Source organism: Vombatus ursinus, unplaced genomic scaffold (genome assembly GCF_900497805.2).
Source record: "Vombatus ursinus unplaced genomic scaffold, bare-nosed wombat genome assembly UNPS02014818.1, whole genome shotgun sequence".
NCBI lineage: Eukaryota > Metazoa > Chordata > Mammalia > Diprotodontia > Vombatidae > Vombatus > Vombatus ursinus.
In genome coordinates, this window is record NW_020954596.1 from 45368433 (window position 1) to 45393471 (window position 25039).

Consider the following 25039-nt stretch of genomic DNA (forward strand, 5'->3'; position numbering starts at 1 on the left):
CTCTCTCTCTCTCTCTCTCTCTCTCTCTCTCTCTCTCTCTCTCTCTCACACACACACACACACACACACACACAAACATATCATCTGCCTCCATTATTATGAAAAATTGATAGTTACATTAACTAAAATTCCAGTTGTCATTATCATCAGTAGTAACAACTTTAACACACTTTGCCTTACATTCCAGAAATTGTTTTCTAAAATAAGAGAGGGATTTACAAAGCAAACTGGCAAGAATATTTCTCTTTTCATACTTGGTTTTCATGAGGATCATGACTAATTTAGTCTAAATTGCACTTAATCTTTTAAAATCTATACAACCGAAATCTTAAAGAGAAAATCTTATCAGTAATTCTCCAGTCCAGGGTCTGCAAGATCAAAACTATTTTATAAATATTTTCATTTTCACTTCTGTACATCTATCTAACTATCCATTCATTTACAGATCTCTCAACCCTGTCCTTTTCTTTCTCCTCATATAGTCACATAAGGTCTTACCTGGCCTATTGCAAGAGCCTCCTACTCAGTGACCCAGTTCATAGCCTCTATGCTCTGCAACCCAGCCTTACCAAGCTGTCCAAATGATTTTCCTGAAAATAAGTCTAATCATGTCACTCCCTAATAGGAGAATGTGAGCTCCCTGAGGGGAGGAACTGTTTCCATTTACCTATTTATACCCTCAGTCTGAGCATGACACAGATTAAGCACTTAAAATAAATGCTTTTTTTCATTCATTTAGCTATACAATATGTTTGTGGGAATATTCTACACACCACTGAGCACTTCTGGTGAACATATTAGAAGAGAACAGACAGGGTCTGGCAAGTAATATTTCAAAGTAGACTACATCTTTATCATCACATAATTGAAAGAAAGATGTAGAGAAGATTAGATCCTACTGCATGAATTATGTGAACTGTTTGTTGATTATTTTTTAAATGGATTTGGTGGACCAAAATAACCTTAAAGTTTCTTCTCTGACAAGTTGCCTCCCACACATATGTCAAAATTACACAAAATTCTTTGAAAGATATTACAAAAGAGAAAACCTTGTTCAATGAATATCTGATCAGTAATATCAAGGAAGTCAGTGAATGAGGAGCCATTATGCTTGCCAAAAGTGTTGAACACTGTTAGGGAAGAAATCTAGCAGAGCGTTCAAGTAGAGAAAGGATTATGCGAGTTGGTAAGGTTATTCAAAAGCTTTGTCCAAACCTTTGTCCAAAGGTTTGTGGATAATGTTTTGCTCATTGTAGCAATCCCTAAAATGTTATAGGGCACCTATCCTAGAAATCTCCACACCATGCTGGCTCCACTGAAGGCCTCATTCTCATCTCCCCAATGAACCTTAGACTGTAGCTCTGAAACACCAGGCTCTCAAGGCTCTGATGGTTGAGTTTTACTTTATCTTGCCTTCAACCAGTCTTCCCTGCCACTTCTTGGCCATATCTACATGGCAATATCCACATCATGCTATGCCCCTCACCTAACACACACATACCTTTTACAGCTCTTTATGTGTTGTCTTCTATCATCAGTAAGTTCCTTGAGGAAAGGAACTGTCTTGTTTGTTTGTTTATGTATCCTCAGCACTTAGCATAGTGACCAGCTCAATATATTTTATTTGCTAGCTAGCTAGTCATCCATCTATCAATCCATTCATCTCCCAAATGAGATCATTCAGGAGCTTCTCCTTGAAACCAAGACCCATTCTTTTAATGCCAATTTTCTACCAATATTGTTGTGTGGCTACGAGTCAAGGAATCAAATTAAGGATCACACAATTGAAGTTGGTAAACAGATTGTAATACCTTGTACACAAGAAATTACAAAGAAATGGTTTATAGGATGTTTAAACAAGACCTGGTCACATGGTGAGTACTGGTAATAACCAACTGACAGACAACATAGTTCCTCACAATGTCAAGAGAAATTTTGGAAAGCCCTTACCTATGTTAGCTTAATGTGTGATAAATTTATGAGGGTGCATGGACAAGAATTACTCAGCATGGACAGAAATGGGTAAGTTACCATCTGAATTACTAGAGGGAATAGCCACAGTAATGAGATTACGGCTCCATTTAAGTATGAGTATTATAATAATAAAATATTCCAAATATGTAGACAGATAGTTGTTCAGAGAATTTCATTTATTTTTGTGAGTTTCTTAATACAATTAAACAGGGAAAACACTAATATGCATCATAAAAATTGTTACAACCATAAATGTTCATTTAAAATTACTAAGGTGTATTATTAATGATATTACTACTTTGATTATTCTTAAGTCATAATATTTTGTCTAATATGGAAACATACTGAATAACTGGACAAAAGATAACTGACAGCTTAATTTTCTCTTTCTTTCTCTTTTCTTTTCTTTCTTTGCTTTTTGCTGGACAGATACATTAGAAATACTATTCAAAGAGATTTTCAGATATATATTCTAGGCCTATAATAGCAGACCATCTTTTAAAATCATCTAAAATGATTGCTCCCTTCTGTCCCCATCCCATAATATACTACCTTGAAAAATTAAAATTCTAAAACTTCATAAATGTTTTTGCACAATAGGCTGGAAAACATAGCTGGCAAACACTTTAATAAGTTATTTATTGTCTCCTATGTGCCAGGCATTGTACTAAATGATAGGGATACAAAGATACGTAAGACAGAAAAAATCCCCACTATAAAAGGGCTCAGTCTACGAGGGAAGATGACATGCAAACAACTTTGTATGAACAGGATATAGGGAGATAATCCCAGAAGGAAGGCATTAAGATTAAGGAGGATGAGGAAGGCTTCTTTAAAGGCAGAACTTTAGCTAAGACTTGAAGGAAAATATAGAAGTTCAGAGGATGAGATGAGAAGGGAGAAAATTCTAGGCATGGGGAACAGCTTGTGAAAATGACCAGAGTCAGGAAGAGTGTCACACTTGAGATATATCAAGGAAGTGTCTCTACTATCACTCACCTTGTGCTGGCTACTTTCCCCCTCTCCTCCATCCTGCTTTTCAGCTTCCTTTTATGTGCTGTCTTCCCCTATCAGATTGTAAGCTCCTTGAGGGAAGAGGCTGTCTGGCATATAGTAGGTGCTTAATAAACTTTTATTGACTATGACTCTGTCACTGCATTGCAGAGAGTACATCAGGGTGAATAAGGAATAAGAAAACTGGAAAGATAAGAAGTATCCAAATTATTGAGGGCTTTAAAAGCCAACATTGAGAGCCACTGGAGTTGATGGAATAGGTGGATAACAATGTCAGAACTGGGCTTTAGGAAGATCAATCTGACAGTTGAGTGGAGAATGGGGCAAGTCTTGAGGCAGGGATATCACCAGGAGGCTACTGTAATAGTCCAGGTGTGAGGCAGTGAGGGCCCAAACTAGGGCAGCAGTACTGTCAGAAGACAGAAGGTTTATATGAGAAATGTTAGGAAGAAAGTCAGGACTTAACAACGGAATAGATAGGGAAAGTGAGGAGTTGAGTATGACACCTAGGTTGAGAGACTGGCGACTGGGAGAAGGGTGGTGACCTTCATAGTAATAAGGAAAGATTTTGGGGGTAGCTAGGTGTACAGTGGATAGAGCACCAGCCCTGGAGTCAAGAAGTCCTGAGTTAAAATACGGCCTCAGACACATAACACTCACTAGCTGTGTGACTCTGGACAAGTCACTTAATCCCAACTGCCTCACCAAAAAAAAAAAAAAAAAAAGGAAAGATTTTGAAGGAAAGATAATAGTTTCAGTTTTCTATATATTGAGTTTAAGATGTCCTACATGACATCGACTTCAAGTTGTTCATTAGTCAGTAGAGATGGAGATCCATAGACCAAGAGAGAAGTTACAATCAGACAAACAGATTCGAGAATCATATGCATAAAGAATTCAATCTATGGCAGTTGAGATTACCATGTAAAATAGTATAGAGGGAGAAGGGAAGAGATTCCAGGACCAAACCTTGTAGGACATACATCTTTAACAGGCACAACCTGGATGAAGATCCAGCAAAAGAGACTAAGAAACAGCAGCCTGACAATTAGGGGAAGCAGGAGAGAGCAGATCACAACAATCTAGAGAATGGATTAGCGAGAAGAGGGTGATCGAGATTCCCAAGGCCGCAGAGGAAACAAGAAGGATGAGCATTGACAAAAGGCCATTATATTTAGTGATTAAGAGATCACTGATAACACTGGAGAAAACATGCAAATGAAACGACCATTACTCATACAAGATGCTTAAATATAAATAAGCAACTATAGTCTTGTATTTTATTTAGATGACTACATTTTGGAGCTAACCGGCAGTTTTAAGAGTTCAATGAATTCAGAGGATAGAACAGCAGAGTATTTTTTATTTCCTGTCATATTAAGAATATGAAGGGTCATAAAAAGGTAAAATATATTTTACTGACATGCCCAGCTTATAAACCTAATATAGAGCTGATAATTTTGTGTTCATGCCACTTCCATTATAAACATTTTGAAACTTGTTAACACTGGCATTTGTATGTGTATGTCTATCTTGGCTACTTTAATCTGTCAGAGCAAAAGCACAACAAAAGAATATTTAACATACACATTAGCAGAAATTATATTATAATTTTAGGTTTGTTTAGTGAGTATTCTTTCTAGCAACATCCTGTTCCAATAACTCATCATAGCACGAAGGTGATTTAGGGATGCAAAATGGTAGGTACCCATCCTGGAAGGGCCAAATGCTTTCTAGAAGCATAAACTTGCAATGGACTAAATTTCTTTCTATAATCCAAGGACCAGCCTTGCAAAGTTTGCAGAGGCTCATCACCAGGTGGGTACTATGTGATGAATTTTTGTGGTCACAGTAATTCATTAAGCCATCTGCTAAGTCATGGAGAAGTTGAGAGGTTTATCATTGGAAGGAACATACATGTGGATAGAATCATAGATTTTTGCAGTGCTTATAGATTTAATTATTTTCTTTTAAATATCAATTTTTTACTCTTACTACCATGATGATTAAAAGAGCATATGGCAGCTAAGTCTGCCACTCCCAGCTATCTAGTAATCTAGAAGTTAAATAAGAGCAAAGGTTGTAAATTCACATTTATGCCTATAACATATAAAATACAATCAGTTTTTAGATAATCTGAGTTGGCACTATCCTGAATGTGCATAAGAGATCTTTCCAAGACAAGTTAAAGCAAATGGCATAAAGTGGGTTGAAGCTAACTAGAAGTGGATTGAATGGGTTATTGATGCTAGGAGTAGGGGGGCAGAAAACTTCTCTTCCAAGCTCTCCTCAATGGAGCATGAGGCCTTTCCTGAAACCAGTCTTTAGTATCTCCCCATCAACAAAGTTATTTTGCATTTACTTTTTATGCATTCTGTATTTGCTTCTAAGCGTACATGTTGGGTTTTTTTTTTCCTCCTGTGAAAGAATATAAGTTTCTTGAAGGTACAGACTGTTTCATTTTTGCCTCTGTATCCTCAATGCCAAAACAAATGCTTATTGATTGAATTCCAGAAACAGGATGATTTTACCAAAAAAATCTGAAAATTTTGGAGAAAAGTGGTTTTACTCTGTTTGATATTAGGAAATTATTAATAGCTGAAAATTGCCTAAGTAGTCATCGACATGATAAGAAAGATAAATATCAAGAGATTAAAGTGGTTTCAAAGACAAGTTCAGGTATATGCCCTCAGGTAAGTGTTGACTCATCCCAATATCTCCAAAACTCTAGTATTTGTAACAAAACATAATCAGCCAAAGCAAGGAACACAGTCATCAGGACATGTTTAAAATATATTCCATAAACTCTACTTACTATTGCAAGAAAGGGTAATATGAAAGATTTTCCAACAAAAAAATAGAAATAATAAATAATTTTCTGCTTAAGGGTCTTGGGTTTAATGACCACATTTCCCTCCCATGTGGAATAACTAAGGTACAAAAAGATTCCATTACCTTCCTTTTTCAACCAAGAGCAAGACATCTATTTTTTCTCCATTTTGGATCACTGTGCTGATTGCTGGAAGAAAACAAAGCCAAACAAAAAAAAATTATAGTTTTCTAAAAGCTAAGGCAGCTGCCAGATTTTTTTCAGAAGAATCACACACAAATGTATGAATAAAAAAACACATTACCCAAGTAAAGCCAATTTTGGATTAGACATTCCACTCCCCCATCAATATGAGTGATCAAGAGTCTGCAACAATGTATTTCCTTAATTTCCCTAATTTCCTAGGTGGTAAAGATATTTAGAGAATTGATGTGTATATACTGGTAACTACTCATAAATATATGATAAATACTCATAATATTATCATGTAATATTACTAAAATTAAATAAGTTTGTGGTTGTTCCTCTTCATTTTCAAAGAGAATTAACGATGTCATGGGTAATGTCTTGTGCATGAATTGAATTTAAATGAGTCATAGTTGCACAAAGTCATCAGCCTCACTCTGTCTTGTAGACTCACTGAAATCCAGCGACAAGACAAAAAGTCAAGACCACTCACGATGGGCCGGGATGCAGTGGAAGGCCTTGGCATATTTGATGTTGAACCCAGCTCTAAGCACCTCACCATGCCTGTTTCAGCCTCCTTCATGGCCCTTGGAACAAATTGTTCTCATCTGCCCATTCCACCAGGGGAAGTTTTCAAATGCTTGGGGTAGACAGCCCCTTAACTCACCAATAGGACTGAGGCCTGTCGATTACCCTCAGTCTGGTTAAGATATCTGCTGAGCATGCTATGGCTTCTTGGAGCCACAGGTGAGAGAGATGGGTGACAGGTAGACACCAAAGATGGAAAGTAGGGTTCAGCAAGCCCTCACATCAGAGGTACTAATCCTCCCTTAACATCCCAAACACCCCCTCAATAAGTTTAAAGCCAATATGAATTATTAGCATTTAAAAGGGTATCATTCATTTTTAAATGAATATTCATCAATTTTAGGATATATTTTTTCTCTGATAAACTCTTTTCATCTTAGAATTTATTTTTCTTTTCACTTTTTTGATACTTTTCATACCCATGAGCCAACAAAATAAATGTATGCTTGGAAAAGTAAAATATGTAATACCAAACAATTATTTTAAGAAACATTTGAGATTTTATCATTCAATTAATTGTAAACTATTTCATCTGATAAAAATTTTAGCTAATATTTCTATAAAAGAAAAATGATAGATGAAAATATCAGATTATATCCATTTTCATAAAAAGATGTTTCTATATAATGCTAAATCAAAACTTTTAAAGATAGGACTTGTAACTTTTGAAATATGGTTTGGATTGGGTGGCAGGAAAAGACCCTCTCCCACCCCCCCCCCCAAAAAGAGTGATGGCTACCACTAGATAAACTAGAGAGAAAGTTCGTTCTGAATAGACATCTACATCTTTCAAATATCAAATATTATCACATTTAGTGGAAAGAAATGTATTTGGAGTTAGAGGATCTAGGTTGAAATTCTGACTTTACTACCTGTGAGATGAAGGGAGAGAGGAAGGAATATCGGTTTATACAGAACCCACTCTGTGCCAGATATTGTGCTAAATGATTTTACATTTGATCCTCACAACAACCTTGAGAGGTAGGTGCTGCTATTATCCCCATTTTAAAGTTGAGGAAACTGAGGCAGGCAGCAGTTAAGTGATTTGCCCACAGTCACAGCTGAATTTGAACTCAGCCCCTCCAGATGCCAAGCCCAGCATTCTATCCATTGAGCCACCAGCTACCTTCCGTCAAATCACTTTAACCTCATTGAGCCATAGTTCTTAATCTGTAAATGAAGGGATTTGTTTAAATAATCTCAAGTGTCTGTTCCAGCTCAAAATCCCATGTCAATTCCCATTTGTCACCTACTAGTAGTAAGACTATGAGGCAGTCACTTAACCTCACTTAACCTTTTCTCATCTGTAAAATGGGGATATATCTATCACCTATTTGAAATACCAGACTCACTGGTTTATAGCAAACAAAGTAGTTTTTTTACCTATCAAATGTTATGAACTGGAAACTACCATAATTTTTATTATGTTGCAAGAAATAATTTATTCACTAGACCTAAACAAATGTGCTAAAGTTCTACAAACATATAGATAAATCACCACCCATTCCTATTTTCAAAATTTTGACTTAAAATGAAAAAAATTAAAACTTATTTTAAGGAAAAACAAAATGAGGAAAACCATACTTAGTTCCTGTAATCTCCTTAAATACATCAACTCTTCTTCAGCATTTTCCATTTGAAGGCAAAAATGTAGTCTAGACTTGTCCATAGCAAACCATCCTTTTTTCCACTGATCCAGGGTATGGCAATCTTTGTAGTACAATTGACCAATCAAGTCATACTCAGCTTCTGCTAAATTTTCAGCAGCAAAGGGAACAAAATGCTAGAAAAACAAGCACAAAGAAGAAATTACCCTAATGAAAATAAAAACCCCATATTCCAAAAAGTAAGGAAAAGACAAAGTAAAAAAAAATCTACAAATGCTCTCTAAACATTGCAAAAAATTATAAACTTTGACAAAAAATTTATGCTTTTAATACTTAGGAAACTTTGGGGCATTTTAAGCTTATAATAATTTTGATTTTTAACTAGAAATATACTTTGGGAATTCATTCCTAATTGATATACTAAGAAAAACATTTGTTCTTTGAGATATGGGAAGGATAACAAAACTTGAAAAAACATATTTGATGTTGAACGCAGCTCTAAGCACCTTAGATTCCATCATCTCTATTTATCTTTGCTTTCTGAGAGATATTTCTCCTTCAGTTTTCTCCTGATTTTATGCATGAGTGTACTTTTGTCCCTTCATTTTCTCTCCCTATTAAACTAAAATCCTTGTGACTCTTTCTAGTCTCTAGTCTAGATATTTAAAATATTTAAAATAATACTGTTGATCTTGGCCTCAAGATGCCAAGAAGATGACAGTAACAACATATTTAAATTTGTCTCTAATTTACGTATAATAAAGAGGGATCAGCAGCATAGTAGATGGTATACTGAGCAAGAAATCAGGAGGATTTAAGTTGAACCTCCCCCTGACACTTACCAACTGTGGAGATGTGGGCAAGTCACTTATCAATGCCTCAAAATATTCCCTAGAACATATCTACTAAGTCATAGATAAAAAGTTTGCCATCACAGGCAAAAATCAGAAATACTTAATGGTATTTACATAGTATATGAATATATTTATGATGATATACATTATGTATATAATTTTATTATGTTAAATCACACATTATGTAATATAGTATATTTTAGGTAACATACTTACCATATCCATATTAAATAAATAATCATTTAAATAATAAATATATAAAGTCACAAGAAATTACCTTGCGATAAAAATCTTTATATAACTGAGAAATCTATTTTGAAGAAAGGTTTCTCCAAGTTCCCTATTACAACAATGGATTCCGTTAAAAGCTCTTGATCACATGAACTATGATGAAAGTTACCTTGGCTATTGCCTGTGTCCATTTTCTTTGAGTCTGCGCAGTTTCAGCACCAAATAAAAAAGCACGCTCTGAGACTAAGTATATTTCAAAGGTAAAGATGGGCCTAGAAAAAAAGAAAAAAGAAAAAAAGCAAATTTACAAGTAAAATTTTATATTAAAAAACTAAGCACCCTAGAGCTCAAGGTTTTCAACTGTCTTAAATACAGAATATATTAGGGAAATAAATGATGTGCATTGATAGTGGTGTGTGAAACATTTCTCATTAATAAACTACAAGGAAGATTAAAGTATTTAAAGACAAAAGTTTTCATTGCTTCAATTTATTAAATGCCAAATGCACTATTTTTTTGCTGAACGAAAGGTCAAATACAAGTTGTTAATCATAATAATATTGATCATATAGCACCTACAAGGTCATAGACTCCACTGACATGGTGCTTATAGGTGAAAAGAGTGAAAAAAAAAGATAACTTCCATCTATTTTCCTTCCATTCTCAATATATTCATATATACATAGGTATTTGCCTGTTGTCTCTAGTAGATCTTGACATCAGGGACTGTTATTTGCCTTTCTTTGCATTCTCATCACTTAGCACAGTGCCTGGAACAGAGGGTGCTTAATAAATGCTTGTTGACTCAGTGACTAAATGAATAAGAAATTATAATATAATAAATGTATATGATAAATAAAAAGTACAATCAAATATGGATGAGGCATGATTATTACTAGCTGTTCTATTTCTGTCCATGCTAAGAAAGATTTCAAGTAGAAAGAGGCATTTGGGCTATGAATTATGTCAATAAAAGGATAAATCTTGCAATAATGAGAGCTGTTCAAAAATGGGAAATAATGAGAGATCCTCATGCAACTCAACATTTATTCCCATAACTTCAAGTAAAGGCCAAATGAACACTTTTTCAGCACATTGTAAATGAGATTCATGATTTGGACAGCATCTTGCTAGACAGCTCTGATGGCTATTTCAACTCTGCAATTCTGTAATTCCATTATACTTGTACACCAGACTGTGGCAAATAGATATCAACTAAAAGGGTTGCCTACAAAGAAAACCATTTACCAAATGACTCAAAATGTGAATTTTAAGGATCAAGTTCCAAATGTCTTCTGATTACCATTTTATGATTTTAGCTAAAAGTGAAAAAAGGGAAAAAAGTAGAATCTCTAAGATTTTCCTGTCCACCCAGACAAAGAATGGTTCTGATATAATGCATTTCCCCCTCCTTTTTTGTCATACTGCATCATTTGTTTTTAGTCATTTTTCTATTTTTATTTAAATAATTTGAATTATTTTGTTGTAATTAATTCAGCAATGAAGTCATTGCTACTAAACAACTTAATTTACTCTACAATTTCATAGGACAAAACATACTCGATGCATGGCTAATTTACTCAGAACGAAAATGTTACTAAGATTAAAAGAAATCAACTGGTAATAAGAACATTTATTTAAGTGAAAAAAAAGAGTCCAATGAACTTTTAATGTAGCCATAATTATGACTCACATCATGTGGTACATGGGAATTGTTATATAATAATGGAAATATATTTATTATAATTGTATCTAAATTACACAATTATACAATTCTCTTCCTTCTTCTGTAAAAAAGTTATCATTGCTCCATTAGCATTAATTAGAATTGTAAAATCAATATTTAATGTTATTTTACTATTTACTTTTGAAAGGAATATTTAACATACAAAATTATTTCAATGATAAAGCATTTATGAAGCATTCACTTTGTGTCAGGAATGCATTAAGTGCTGAAGATACAAAGAGCAGAAAGCAAGACAGTTGATGCCCTCACAGGTCTTACAGTCTAATGGGGGAAGATAACAAAGGAGAGCCTGTTGTTTATTCAATAAATATTTATAAGCAGCTGTTATAAGTACATATACATATACACACATAAACATGTATGTATACCTATATAAACATATACCTATATGTATGTATGTGTATATGTACATATGTGTGTGTATATATATATATGTGAGTGTGTATATATATACATATATATATATATATATATTATAGTACAAAGAAACAAGACAGTTTCTGTTATCAAGTTTCTTAAGATTTCTGGATAGAGTTGGAAGTGGAAGAGCCAAGTTTTGTCTCCTTAGATAATATTGTTTTGAAACCTAGAAATCATTCCATTTTGCAAAATATTTCTGCTCCCTACTATATTAGTAGTAGCAAAGAGCAATACACTAAGCTACAAACAGACTACTGTGTTTGATTCTGGGTGCTCTATTTTAGTTGGGACTATGACCACTGAGCACATGTCCAGAAGACCAGAAACTGGAGAAAGAAGAGCCTAGACACTATAACACACAAGGAGTGACTGAAGCAACTAGAAATGTGTAGCTTGGAGAAAGAAAACACTACAGGCAGCACGCTAGCTGTCAGCATGTATTTGATACATCATTATGTATCACATGGAAGTGTAGATTAGATTTGTTTATTTGGCTCCAGAAAGCAGAGGTAGAAGATAAAATCTGAAGAAATGAAAGTTTAAGCTTGACAAAGGGAAAAACTTTCTAATAATTAAATGCTGTCCAACAATGAACCGAAGATCCCTATCATGAGATGGAGAATTCTTGTTTCAGTATGGATGAATTTGGATGACCTATAATGACTCTTCCAACAAAGATTCTATTGCTTAAAGTTGATGTTGGCAAAAATTATGATATCATGATATGTGTTCTTGACTGGGTTCAATCTATATTCAACAATAATGATACAGTTACAAAATTGCTCACTAAAGTAGTAGGATGATAAGGCAATAAATCATTTGATGCTAACAATCAATGTTTGATGGGTGGAAGAACACCAGATCAAAGGAAAGATATAAAAAGCAGCACCTATAAATTTATGAAAATAGTGACAAATTTTCAAGATTTTTCCGAGTCTAACAGATCTAAATGCTTCTAATATAGGCACTCCAGTTAGCAAATAGCTAAAATGCTGTTTATTTTACAATACCAAGCACTAATATAAATCTAATTAAATCTGCCACTACAATGAAACAATATTGAAGATTTTATGCTTTAATAAGAAAATAAAAATATTTTCCTCCACAAAGTCTAAATTACATATTTTCAGAATTAAGGTCCAGAGAGAAGGAGAGAGATAAGTATAGGATTGAAGACTCGAAAGGGTGAGGATGAAAAAGAAAAATTCAATTTAATTAAAAATTAGTAAGTACTTATTATAGGCACTGTGCTATATTTAGGAGACACAAATCTAGACTAGAGACTAGAAAGAGTCACAAGGATTTTAGTTTAATAGGGAGAGAAAATGAAGGGACAAAAGTACACTCATGCATAAAATCGGGAGAAAACTGAAGGAGAAATATCTCTCAGAAAGCAAAGATAAATAGAGATGATGGAATCTGTGTTGGGCCCGTAAAAAAAGGAGGTAGTTTAACAGATAAAGAAAGTGATAAGACAGCCATCCATTCATGGGTGAGATGATCAGCAAATAAATGGATATGGAAAAAGGAAGGATAAGAACAAAGAATTGTGAAGAGACAAATTTGGCTAGGATGCAAACTCTGTAAAGGGGAGGAGAGTTATAGCTGGAAAGGTAGGGTGAATTTTAGAGTAAGAAATTTATATTTTATGCAATAGGCAGCAGGAAATCAAGAGTATATTTTCACATTCTTGAGATAACTTATGTAAATGTTAGCTATTAATACTCATTTTGTTTTACAATTATCAGTCTTTAGTTTACCAAAATTATTTGAAGATTTAAAAAAAATTTAAGTGGCTTTTTTATTTTGTAGACCAAGAAAACATACCAATATTCAATTAAGTGCTAAAAACTTTAGAAACGTTATTTAACATTCTAAGTTATCGTAATTCTGACACCCTCAATGTCCCTGAACATAAATCTCAGTGTCTAAATTGGCTCCAAAAATCCATTCACATTGTATATTTCAATGTTTCTATTATCTCATCAATGTGGATACTTCCTCCAATATTACAGACAAAAATTCATCTGCACCTAATTTTTTTTTTTGTGACTTGTCTGTTGTCCTCTATAAATCTTCCATAAAGTATCTATTACATGCTGGAGATGATACTTTCAAAGAAGGGAAAGATACTTCAAGGATGGCTATTCCAAAGGTATTAGTGCAACACTTGAACTGTCCATGTGCTGTTATTTCACTTCTCAATATCACTAGCCCATTAATATCTCCAAGCATCTACTTCATGGATGTCTTTTATTCTGCTTCTTGAACAAAGGTCATCAGGAGTGATATGCTGCTGCTTAATTACTCCAACCAATTCTTCTCTATTGTCCTTTGGATCACCCATAATTTTGATTCTAAAATAATTGTGACATTCCATGATTTGCAAGGATGTGGCATCCTTTGAAGAATATTGATATTAAAAAGACGGGCATTTGCTTAGTGAGAGGCTTACCAGCTTAGCACAGTGCCTGGCACATAGTAGGGCTCAATAAATGTTTATTGAATAAATTAATTTAAGGCTTGGATGATTTGAAGAAATGCACTATTTCCCAAATGCAATCCAACCCACTCTCCTCCTCCTCCTATTCAATTCTCAAACCACTTAATTGTCCATCTGCAATGTGTAACACCCACTCAATGGGTTTTCCATTCAACTTTATATCATAGTCTAGACAATAGACATTTTTCACCCACTGTGTATTTCCAATGTGGACTGCTATGTCAAACTCTTTTGAGTGCCTGCAAATCTCAGGGTAGATTTTCTATAATATTCTAGAATATGGAAAAGTACATATAGGGGATTCTTCTATTCAGAGGTTAGGCTGACATTCTCCATGATAGTGGCAAGCATCTTTGGAATGCATATATCTCTCCTTTTTTCAACCTCACCTATCAATGATCATCAGAAGATCACTGAATAAAATTACCACTGATAATATATTTATCAAATATGTATCAAATTTATCAAATAAGTATGATCTTTATTTAGGTGAGGCTGGTACTTTGTTGTCAATTTACCTGGTTTTTGTAAAAAAAAACAGAGGAATCTTTAAGATTGCATTCTGCTCCACAGTCAAATGATTTTTCCTACTCTTCAAACAATAAAGTCTGATATAGCTTCTGAAAATTTCGGTGAGTTAGATGACTGAAAAAATCTATTATAGGAACTCAATTACAAAAGTCTTCCTCTTCTCTTCATATATTTTTATCTAAAGTACCCTTGATATTTGTGGATTTCTGCAGTACTTACTTCACAAGATTACTGAGAGTCAAAAACAAGATAATGTATAAAAAATGCCTGATAAAATTTAAAGTACCATACAAATGTTTGTTATTAATTTTATTAGTTTTCAAAAGTTTTATAAAAGTGAAAAACTAAATATATGGTCTAATAGATGAATATATGCTCTTTATCATAGTTTGGTGGAGGGGTAGCACCATCATTTTTCATATTTTTTCTATTACATTTTTATGGCACCTCCTCCCTTTTCAAAAATCTGGGAATTAGTCCTTCAATATTTTTCAAATATCTTGGGAATTAATCCTTCAATGTTTTTCACTGCATTTTCTTCAGTCTCAATTTTTTTTTTCTGTTTGTACTCGGTCAAGTACAACTGCTCCTTCCCTCTTTGTCTTCTTTAATATTTCAATTTCTGTATATGGCACAGCCGCACTGAAGTGTCATAGATGAGGAACATCCTGGTTCAACTATCATTGATAAGGAAAATAATTTGTTATAAAAGTTTTGGCTACTCCGTGGTATTTTTTTTTCTGTTTATTATTCTTTTACTTTCATCTTTAAATACTGTTGGGATTATCTAGCTCAATCGGGTCTCATGTCAAGCTTTTTGCTGACTTGTTAGTCTAGGCATTAGCACTACATTCCATGCATCAATATTGTTCATAAATTTTAGCCATCCTCCTTTCATTAGAGATTTGTAAATGAGTTTACAATTTTAAGTGTTGTTGTCTTTGGCTATCACATCTCTTTGCTTAGTAAGGAAATCAAGTTTTTGGAGGAATTTGCAAGTTGCAAATCAGTTACAATATTAAATTATAAAGCATTCCAAAACTGAACCTTATTACACATAAGAATTAAACACTTCAGCAATTTTTGTGCCAAATGAAGACATATGGTATATAAAAACTCCAGTAATGGCCCTCAGCAGAATGTTTAGAAAAATAGCTTTAAATTTAATCCAGATATAGAATTCACTATTTTCATATTATCACATGAATATTACTCACTCTTCCAATCTTAAATGCCCTCAAGAATTCATTTTATTGTCTCTTATTTTGTGGGCCAGCATTGCTATAATCGCTAATTTAGCTCAGAATATAAATTCTCAATTGGAATTTTTTTAAATAATATAAAGATAAATATTAAAAAAAATTTGATTTTGAGAAATGGAATAAAGAAAGGTTACTTAGATAATTCCAATTAATTTAGACATTTTGCGGGTTACTAGTTGGTAAATTTTTCATTTTCAAACTTTTTAAAGACTTCTCTTTGTATTAGAGAATCATAGATGTAGAGCTGGCAAGGACCCTGGACATTATCTGACTGAGCCCTTTTATTTTACAGATTGGGAAACTAAAGTCCAAAGACAGATTAAGTGATTTACCCCAGGTTAGCTAATGAGTAACAGAGGTAGCATTTGAACCCAGATCCTCCAACTCCAAATCCAACAGCTTTTCCAAGAATGGATGCCCTTTATTGGAGACTATATTTAATAGGTCTTTTTTGTTTTCTCCTAAAAGAAAGAACTGAAAGTCCACAAGGAGTATGGGGCAGCAATAAAAATGCATAAGTTACTCTTTGCAAAAATGCATAAATATATTATTTTACTTCTGAAGTATCTAATTTCAAAACCTACCCGGTATTTATATAGAAGTCCTCTTTGTGTATAGCAAGGCAGATAACTTCATTCATATTAATTGTGCCATTAGGAGTTGTTGCCTTATCATTTTCATAATAACTCAAGAAGCCCCCTTCCAAAACACACCATTTTTTATTTGTTTCTGTGTTTTAAAAGAGAGAGAGGGAGAAAAGTTGAACTGTAACATATGGAAATCAACAAGACATTCTGCTTTTAAATTGTGATCTAACTACTATAGAATCAGATTAGGAAAGGACCTTAGTAGTACATTTCATATCTAAAGAGATAAATCCTTTTTAATACCTTTCTAGCTTATACTTGAAAACTCCCTTGAGTTCACAATATATACCTGTTTCTTCACCAACCACATACTCTTTTACATCCTATACGGCAGGCTCCGGTCATCGTCATTCTAAATGAACATTCATTTCCAAATTCACCAATAACCTACTAATTCCTAAGTTATTCTTCTCATCCTAATTCTCCCTGACCCTTCTCAGTAGCTCTGGATACTATGATGACATTCCATTTTGAAACACGTTCTTTCTGGCTCTTTTGCCAAATCTTTTCACACACCTTTAAATGCAAGAGTTTCTCAAATCTCTGTTCCTCTTTTCTATCTATATACCCTTATTACACTCCGGCTCCTATTAATATTATCCCTATGGAAATAAATCATCAGTATCTCCAGCTCTTGTCTTTCTGATCTGCAACCAGAATAGAGACCAAGAGGAGAGCTAGAACTATGCCAACTGAAGGAATCAAAGATGCTTAGTTGGCAAAAATTGTTTTCTCCATTTCAAAAATGGGAATATTAATACCTTGAGTGGTTAAGTGATCTGTTGAGTAGGTAATGTCAGTGTCTGAACCCAACCCCAAATCTACTTTCTCAAAGTGTTTTGTTCTTTCCCCTGTGCCAGGTATTCTAAACTTACGCAAGGAATTCTTAATCTAAGGTCCATGTTGACTTCAACATAGTACTAAAATTTAACTACAATTTTTTTAAAAAATAATGATTTAAAATAAAAATTTCATAAGACAAGATACTAATACATGAAAATCATATTCAGTAATTCACTGTTTTTCAGTTAAACACACTGCAATGAATAAAGGTAACTACAAATAGGAGTGAAATAAATGGATAAAAGATTAAGCACAAATATTCCAAATGCATCATCTTTGTATATTTAAGGAGTTTTATTTTAAGAAATAAAACATTGATTTGGATTTAGCTCCAATCTCACTGTAACTGTATTTAAATCTTACCTCTCAAAAAATACAAATTTTGTCCAATATGAAAAAATCTCTTCTTAATAATATATTAATTGTCCTTTTTAGAATTAGAATAATTAGTATTAGAATTTGAGGGAAAACTCCCAAGAAAAATATGACATTTTTTTCATCTTTCTAAAACTCTCTCTCAATAGTGAGAAACAGTGTAATCTTGAGAAGTTGAGGGCAAAATAAATAGCAAGATCATAGCAGGTAGAAGCAAAAATATGATACTCTTTTTTTTTATGGGCAATAGAAATGGAGACTAACTCAGACTCAATCTATTTTCCACCATGAGGTCATGTCCCAGTATCCACATCGTATTACAGGACAAAGAAAAATAATCCACAGGTTCCATGTAAAGGGTGAAGGTCAAACATTTCATACTGATGCATAAACTGAACTAGTGAAAAATATGAGGGAAAAATATCCCAGTTATAGTCTTTGAAGTAAGTTAGATAGAGAACAATGTCTAAGATCCATCTTCAAATGACTTAGGAATGGATACCTTCAGATAAATAAGACACATTCATTCATTCAACAACAATCTACTGAACATTTACTATGTGCAAAGCATGGTACTTGACACTATACATTGTCCTGTTCTACAGCAGTTCAGTTCTCTTATTTTTAAAGTTAAGAGATAAACTGCACTCAGAGTAAGATGGTTCAAATCTCAGCTATGCTATCACGAACAATTCACCAAAACTTTATTAAGTTCTGATTATATGCTAAGAATTAGATATTACATGGAATAGAATCCTGCCCTCAAGAAGCTTACCTTCTATTCACTACCTATGTGACCTTGCACATATCACTTCAGCTGTCTCAGACGCTTCATCTGTAAAATGAGGAGTAAGACCAGATCATCTCTAAAACGTATCTCTAAAGTCTATGATCCTAAGGTGTATAAAAAAAAATAACCAAACCTCAAAGCCTTTTTTGTTAGTGCCATAACAATAGTATAATCAAATATCTATATGAAATTCAGAGACTGATACAAGGAGACTTTAAGGAAGGAAGAAATAGCTTTTGCACGAATATGCCTTTAAAGGATGGGTAATATTTTTATAAGAAAAAATAAGGAGTGATATTTCTAAGAGCTGGAAAACATGTAAGAATATTTGGAGAAAAGTAAGCACCCTGGTTTGGCTAGTGTAGTATATGTACAGAAAAATATTTGGAGATGAAGCTGAAAAGATAGAGAGATATAGCTTGGGATCTAATAATGAAGTACCTTGAATGTCAAGCTATGGAGTCTGGACTTTATTCAGTAAGCAACAAGAAATTAATGAATATCCATTAGCTTGGAAACTGAAAAGATGAATATTGTATAAAAATCATGGGAATCTAACTTTACAAATGTTGACCAAAAAAAAAAAAAAACTCTAAAGAAAGGGATGAAGGGGGCAGCTGGGTGGCACAGTGGATAGAGCACCAACCCTGGAGTCAGGAGGACCTGAGTTCAAATCCAGCCTCAGACATGTAACACTCACTAGCTGTGTGACTCTGGGCAAGTCACTTAACCCCAGTTGCCTCACCAAAAACAAACAAACAAACAAACAAAAGGGATTATGACCAACCACTTTTTAAATGATATACCAGAATTAGAAAAAAATTTAGTCCTGTAACATATCATTACCAAAAGCATTTATTAAGTATATTATTAAAAAATTCAGAAAGCTATGTGCCTAAACATAAAAGTCATAACCATTAACTGTCAGGAGTTTGAAATATGTATCCCCAACTGTTGGGGCCCCTCTCAAACTACCTGGTATTTAACTGCTTTGCATACATGTATATGTTGTTGTTTAGCTATTTTCACTTGTATCCAACCCTTTGTGATCCCATTTGGGGGAGATTTCCTGGTGAAGATACTAGAGTAGTTTGCCATTTCATTCTCCAGCTCATTTTACAAAGGAGGAAATTGAGGCAAACAAGTAACTCGTCTAAGTCGTCCAGGGTTAAGTAACTCACACAGCTAATAAGTGTTTGAGGCCAGATTTGAATTCAGGTATTCCTAACTCTAAGCCTGGCACTCTATCCACTGTGCCACTTAGCTGCCTTTTGTGTATATATATGTATGCGTATATATACATACATATACATACACATATACACACATGTGTATGTGTGTGAATATGTATTTATTAAATTTTATATGCATTTATTGCCACCTGTTAGGATATACGCTCACTGAAAGTAGTGATTGTTTCATTCTTTATATTTTCAAAGCCCAGTATAGTTTCTGACACATAAAGGACACATAGAACAGTAATATTTGTTGACTAATTGTTGACTAATATATTTGCTCATTTCAGGAATAATACAATGTTTCAAATGAAATCATGTTAAAGCTTCATTATGTTAGGCCTGACAGGGAAAAAGAAAAGTCCTTAAGCAATGAACCGACTGGAAGCCAACTTCACAAACCTAAAAGATTCCTAATCCCACCCCCACCAATGAAAGCACTTAGCAACTAACCAATTACCAGGAACTATTGGCCAACAAAAACAAAAATAAAAACAAAACAAAACAAAACAAAAAACCCCCAGATTTGAGGAAACTCATCCCAAGAGACTCACTCTGCACAATGCTTGACAGAAAAATTCATTACTCATCACAATAAGGGTAAAATATGCTGCAAATAACAGAAATATATAAAATGAGATTGGAGGTTATTTGACTACACGGCCTCTAATTCCCCTTTCTAGCACTATGGTCTATGATCCTGTGATACGTCTTGGATATTATGGGTAGATGGAGCACAATTTCATTTGCATTAATACCATCCATATGCATAATGAATGTAAGTTAAATTTATATTTAATTTTTAAGTGTTCAGGCATTAAAATAACCCATAAGATTGGCATCTTTTATGTACCCTAAAGTATACAACAATTTTTTCCAAAATGCATTAAAAATATAAAGTCATATTTCAACAGCTCTTCGTTAAAAAAAATGGTGAGAATTACTGGTATATTGGAAAAGTCACCAAATTTTGTATCCAAAGACTTGGATTTGAGATAGGGCTTTGCTGCTTACCATACTAACTTGGATAAGTCATGTACTCTATCAGTAAAAGAAGAAAGTACTTAAATTATTGGAATATTTTGAGGATCAAAATAAATAATGTATATTAAGCCCTTTGTAAATAATAAAGTCTACATAAATGCCAGTAACTTTCATTATGATTATTTCACCTCAAATATATTTTAAGATGTAAAACATAAAATAATTGAAGCACAAACTATCCTCAAAATTACTGAATACTAAGGATATCAATCTAAAAGAAAAAGTAATTATAGATTTCCCTCCTGAATAAATGTCTTGTTGTAATAGGGGGGCTTACGTATCTCCATTAAACTATGAGCTATAAGAACTATGCCAGGCAGGGTTACCCAAGATAGAAAGGTCCCAGTGGAGAGTTGTGACAAAAGGTGTTCCACTGGAGAAGGAAATGGTAAATCACTGCAGTGTCTGTGCCAAGAAAACTCCATGGACCAGAAGGGCTTGGCAAGTTATGGTCTATGGAGTCATGAGAGTCAGATACAACTGAACAACTAATAGCTTAGCAAAGAGCAAAATAAAGTTTTATCCTAAGTTTTGGGATTATTATGTTATTATATTATTATATATTAAATGTATATTAAAATGCATATTAAAGGTATTAAAATATACATTGTGGCAATAGTGTTTTAAAACTAGGTTGAAACACATACATACACACACATACACACACATATTAATGCTTGGAGAATATGAGAAAGAACAAGCCATTATTCTACCGGGCTTGGTTCTACCCAGGTCTAGAAATCTTTCATTTCATAAATACTATACTGACAAAAAAAAAAAACAGACCAGTCTTTATAACCATAGGCTGGAGGAACTTTCCAATGTTGAGAACGTTGCTGACAATTTGAAAGCAGCCACAAACCCTTTGAAGAACAACATGCATTTAAGCTTCAGACAACTTTTTGAAACAATCATTTTGCTGCTATATGCCTTTACAAGAGGAGAAGGTCTTGTAGCCCATTACAAATCTTCTAAAGGAAAAAACCCCACGTGCTACCTTCTCAAATCCTTTGTGAAGATTAATTCTTCTATGGATCTCAAGCTCAGTGGTAGAATACTCTCCACCACGATAGGATGTTAAAAACAGAGAACTTTGTTCTTTAGACTTAACCACTTTCTTTCTCCATCTTTTTTCTTTAAGTAAGAGGTTTCTAAAAATATATTTTCTAGGAACCTTAGACATATTTGTGGCAGTGATATTATTTTATACACCAATACCCTTCAGAAGATATTATACTAGTTGAAATCAATTTTGTAAACAATTGACTTATATTACCAAAATGATAGCAAGCTGACTAGATAAACATGCCCCACACATTGCAAAGGGGTCTTTTTCCTAGAAACCTGGTTTAAGAAAGAAATAGTTTCTTTTCTACTATAATGCTGCAACACATGACAGCTCAATTTTATTGAACCTGCCTAAGACCACGGTCATTTTATGTAGGCTTACATTCTATGTTAGGTCAATGCTTCTGATGATGTATTGGGAGGCAATGGCAATAATAATCAGAATGATGATGATAATGATGGTGGTGGTGGTGGGTGATGATGATGATAATAAACATTTATATGGTGCTTTTGTGTTTTCTAAAGTGCTTTTATTTACATTACACCTCATATGATCTTCACAACAACACTGTGAAATAGGCTATTATTGCCTCCATTTTGATGATGATTAAACTAATACTTAGAGATTCAGTGAATTGTCCTGGAACACACAGCTAGTTAGTGTATGAGGCAGAATTCAAAACCAGTATTTCCTGATTCCAAGTCTAGCAGCCTATTCAATACACTGCATTTTATCTCAAAATAAGTTCATTTGGAAAGAAAAGTTAAAAAATAAAGAATGAAGGGAAGGAGGTATAGAGGGATAAGAGGAGAAGGAAGGAAGAAAGGAAGGAAGGAAAGAAAGAAAGAAGGAAGAAAGAAAGGGAGGGAAGAAGGAAGGGAGAGAGGGAGGAAAGAAAGAAAGGCATTAAAGAATCAAAGTCAATATATATTAAGGACAAGGGGACAGCATTTTAAAAGTGCTGTTAAACTATTTTGATTCTGCTTTGTTGGTTTTAAATTTGGCAAAATTCACCAGCTTATAACCATATTCATAGGTACTTCAGGGGCATAAATGAGGTAATATAGTTTTCCAAAAGCCACTAATATTCATTCTATCATCTGTTCCTTCTATAGCAAAAGAATGTGGTTCAATTTTTTTCAATGTTCTCACAGATTTAACAATGCCCACCCTCTGTTTTATTCCCTCAAGTATTCTCATTAAGCTATTTTAATTAATAGAAGTAAAGTTCCAATTTGGCAGCATGGGATAGTTAAAGAAACAATGAAGGGGGGTGGGGGGCTATTCAGTTCAGTCACTAAACTGCATAAAACACTGAATTCTCTGAAAAATTGGTTTTATCATCTGTAAAATAAAGGGGTTGTAATATGTGATCCCTAAAGATGCTTCTGGTTCTAACTTTCTAAGAACAAATTATCCAAATCAAAGCCATTTAAAACACATCAGCCAACTTACTTCATTGGCTTTAAAGGAAAATATTCATTTTATAGAAAAGTAAATTATATTACAAATTAATAAATTCAAAAATTAAGCAAATGTTTATTTCTTAGTTAAGCATTACTCAAATCCAGAGCAGATGAGGAAATAAAAGTTGAATAAAACACGAAACTTACACTCTCAAAGCATGCACACAGCTATCCATATGATAGTAAATGCATGAGAGAAGTACAAAACCAAGTGCTATCTGAAGTCTGAGGGTAACGAGTAGCAAAGGAAGCATCTGAGATGGGGTTATAAAATGGGTAGAACTTCAACAAGTAAAGAGGAAGACAGGCTATTCCCAAGCAGAGGGACCAGAGGCAGGAAAATACATGACAAGGAAATAGAGAATGACTCAGTTTGGCTGGACAACACTGTGTGGAAGGGAACAATATGAAGTAAGAATAGAAAAGTGGGTTGATGCCAGCCAGACTGTGGAGGGCATTAAAAAGCAGGCAAAGGGGGCAGCTAGGTGGCACAGTGGATAGGGTACAGGTTCTGGGGTCAAAAGCACCTGAGTTCAAATCCAACCTCAGACACATAACACTGTGTGACTCTGAGCAAGTCACTTAACCCCAATTGCCTCAAAAAAAAAAAAAGCAGGCAAAGGAACTGTCTAGGGGGTCAAGTGAAATATATTAAAGGAGAGAGAGTAGTGGTTAGAAAGATAGCCTGAGAAAAAGGAGTATATGGTATATTTGAAGCCAAGCAAATAGACAGTTTTCAGTTACAGAAAGTGGCCGACAGTATCAATTACTACTGTAAAGAGGTCAGGAGGAAAGAAGACTTAAAAAAAAAAAGCTAAAATTTTCTAATTAATAGGTTATAGGCAATCTTGGAGATAACAGTTCCCATATGACTGAGGTGGAAATAGCCATCTAAAAAGGAGAAAGAAAATAGTAGTAAGGAGTTACAGGTATGCACATACACATCTTTTTCAAGAGGGGAAGAGAGAAACTGGACACTGGATAGATGAACCAATAGTCAAGGGACATCTTCCTTTTTAGAACTAGAGTAACAAAATCTGGTTTGAAGGTTAGATACAGAGCTGGCAGAGAGAAATAAAGATAAAAGTTGAAACTAACACTAAAAATCAAGAAATGCCAACATACAGGGGGATAGGGGTTCTAAAAAAATCTTAGCATAGCTTTAAGTAGCTCAGATTTTTAATATTATAGTCAATAAAAATTCACCTCAATAAAACATACACAATTAACTTTTTTCTGTTAGGTAGACTTCATATTTCATACCATACATCTGAAGCCTCTTCAACTAAACCATGATTTCACCTATAAGGTACATTTTAATGCTGTTATCTTCAACATCATGAACTTCTTACGCATATTAAACAATTTATTAGGAGAATACTCACACTCTCATTTTTTTTCCTAAGTATATTTGGTGGGAGTTGAGGAGACTTCCTGCAAGTCTGAGTATCTTCTTTGTAAATGCCTTATTGAGCAATTTCTTGTTATGTAATTTATAAATTAGGTTGTCCCTTAGTTCCTTCTCTTTCTATTCTTTCCCTATGGTAATACTCTTCTAAGATATAAAAAGAAGTAATCAAGTTAAGAAAATAGAAATCAAACAACTTTGTCACCAGTGAGCTGTCTCTCTGGCAGGATGAATAGGGAATGCCACTAAAATCACTGATGAAAATGTAAAGCTTTAAAACATGGTCTGAAAAAGGGTTTATTAACCCGGGGGAAGGAGGGGTCCTAAGTGCATTTTTTTTTTTTTTTGGTGAGGCAATTGGAGTTAATTGACTTTCTCAGAGTCACACAGCTAGTAAGTGTTATGTGTCTGAGGC

At 33.9% G+C, this 25039-nt stretch overlaps 1 protein-coding gene across 3 annotated transcripts in view; it reads right to left on the reverse strand.

The window, feature by feature from the left end:
* ARAP2 (ArfGAP with RhoGAP domain, ankyrin repeat and PH domain 2) overlaps nt 1-25039 on the reverse strand; it is a 233841-nt gene that overhangs the window by 76037 nt on the left and 132765 nt on the right. For all 3 annotated transcript variants that reach the window (XM_027836269.1, XM_027836270.1, XM_027836268.1), the window contains exons 16-19: nt 16332-16476; nt 9454-9556; nt 8177-8375; nt 5944-6007 (exon numbers count right to left, since the gene is read on the reverse strand). In XM_027836269.1, the coding sequence (XP_027692070.1) occupies nt 5944-6007; nt 8177-8375; nt 9454-9556; nt 16332-16476 (511 nt within the window). The remainder of the gene's footprint in view (nt 1-5943; nt 6008-8176; nt 8376-9453; nt 9557-16331; nt 16477-25039) is intronic.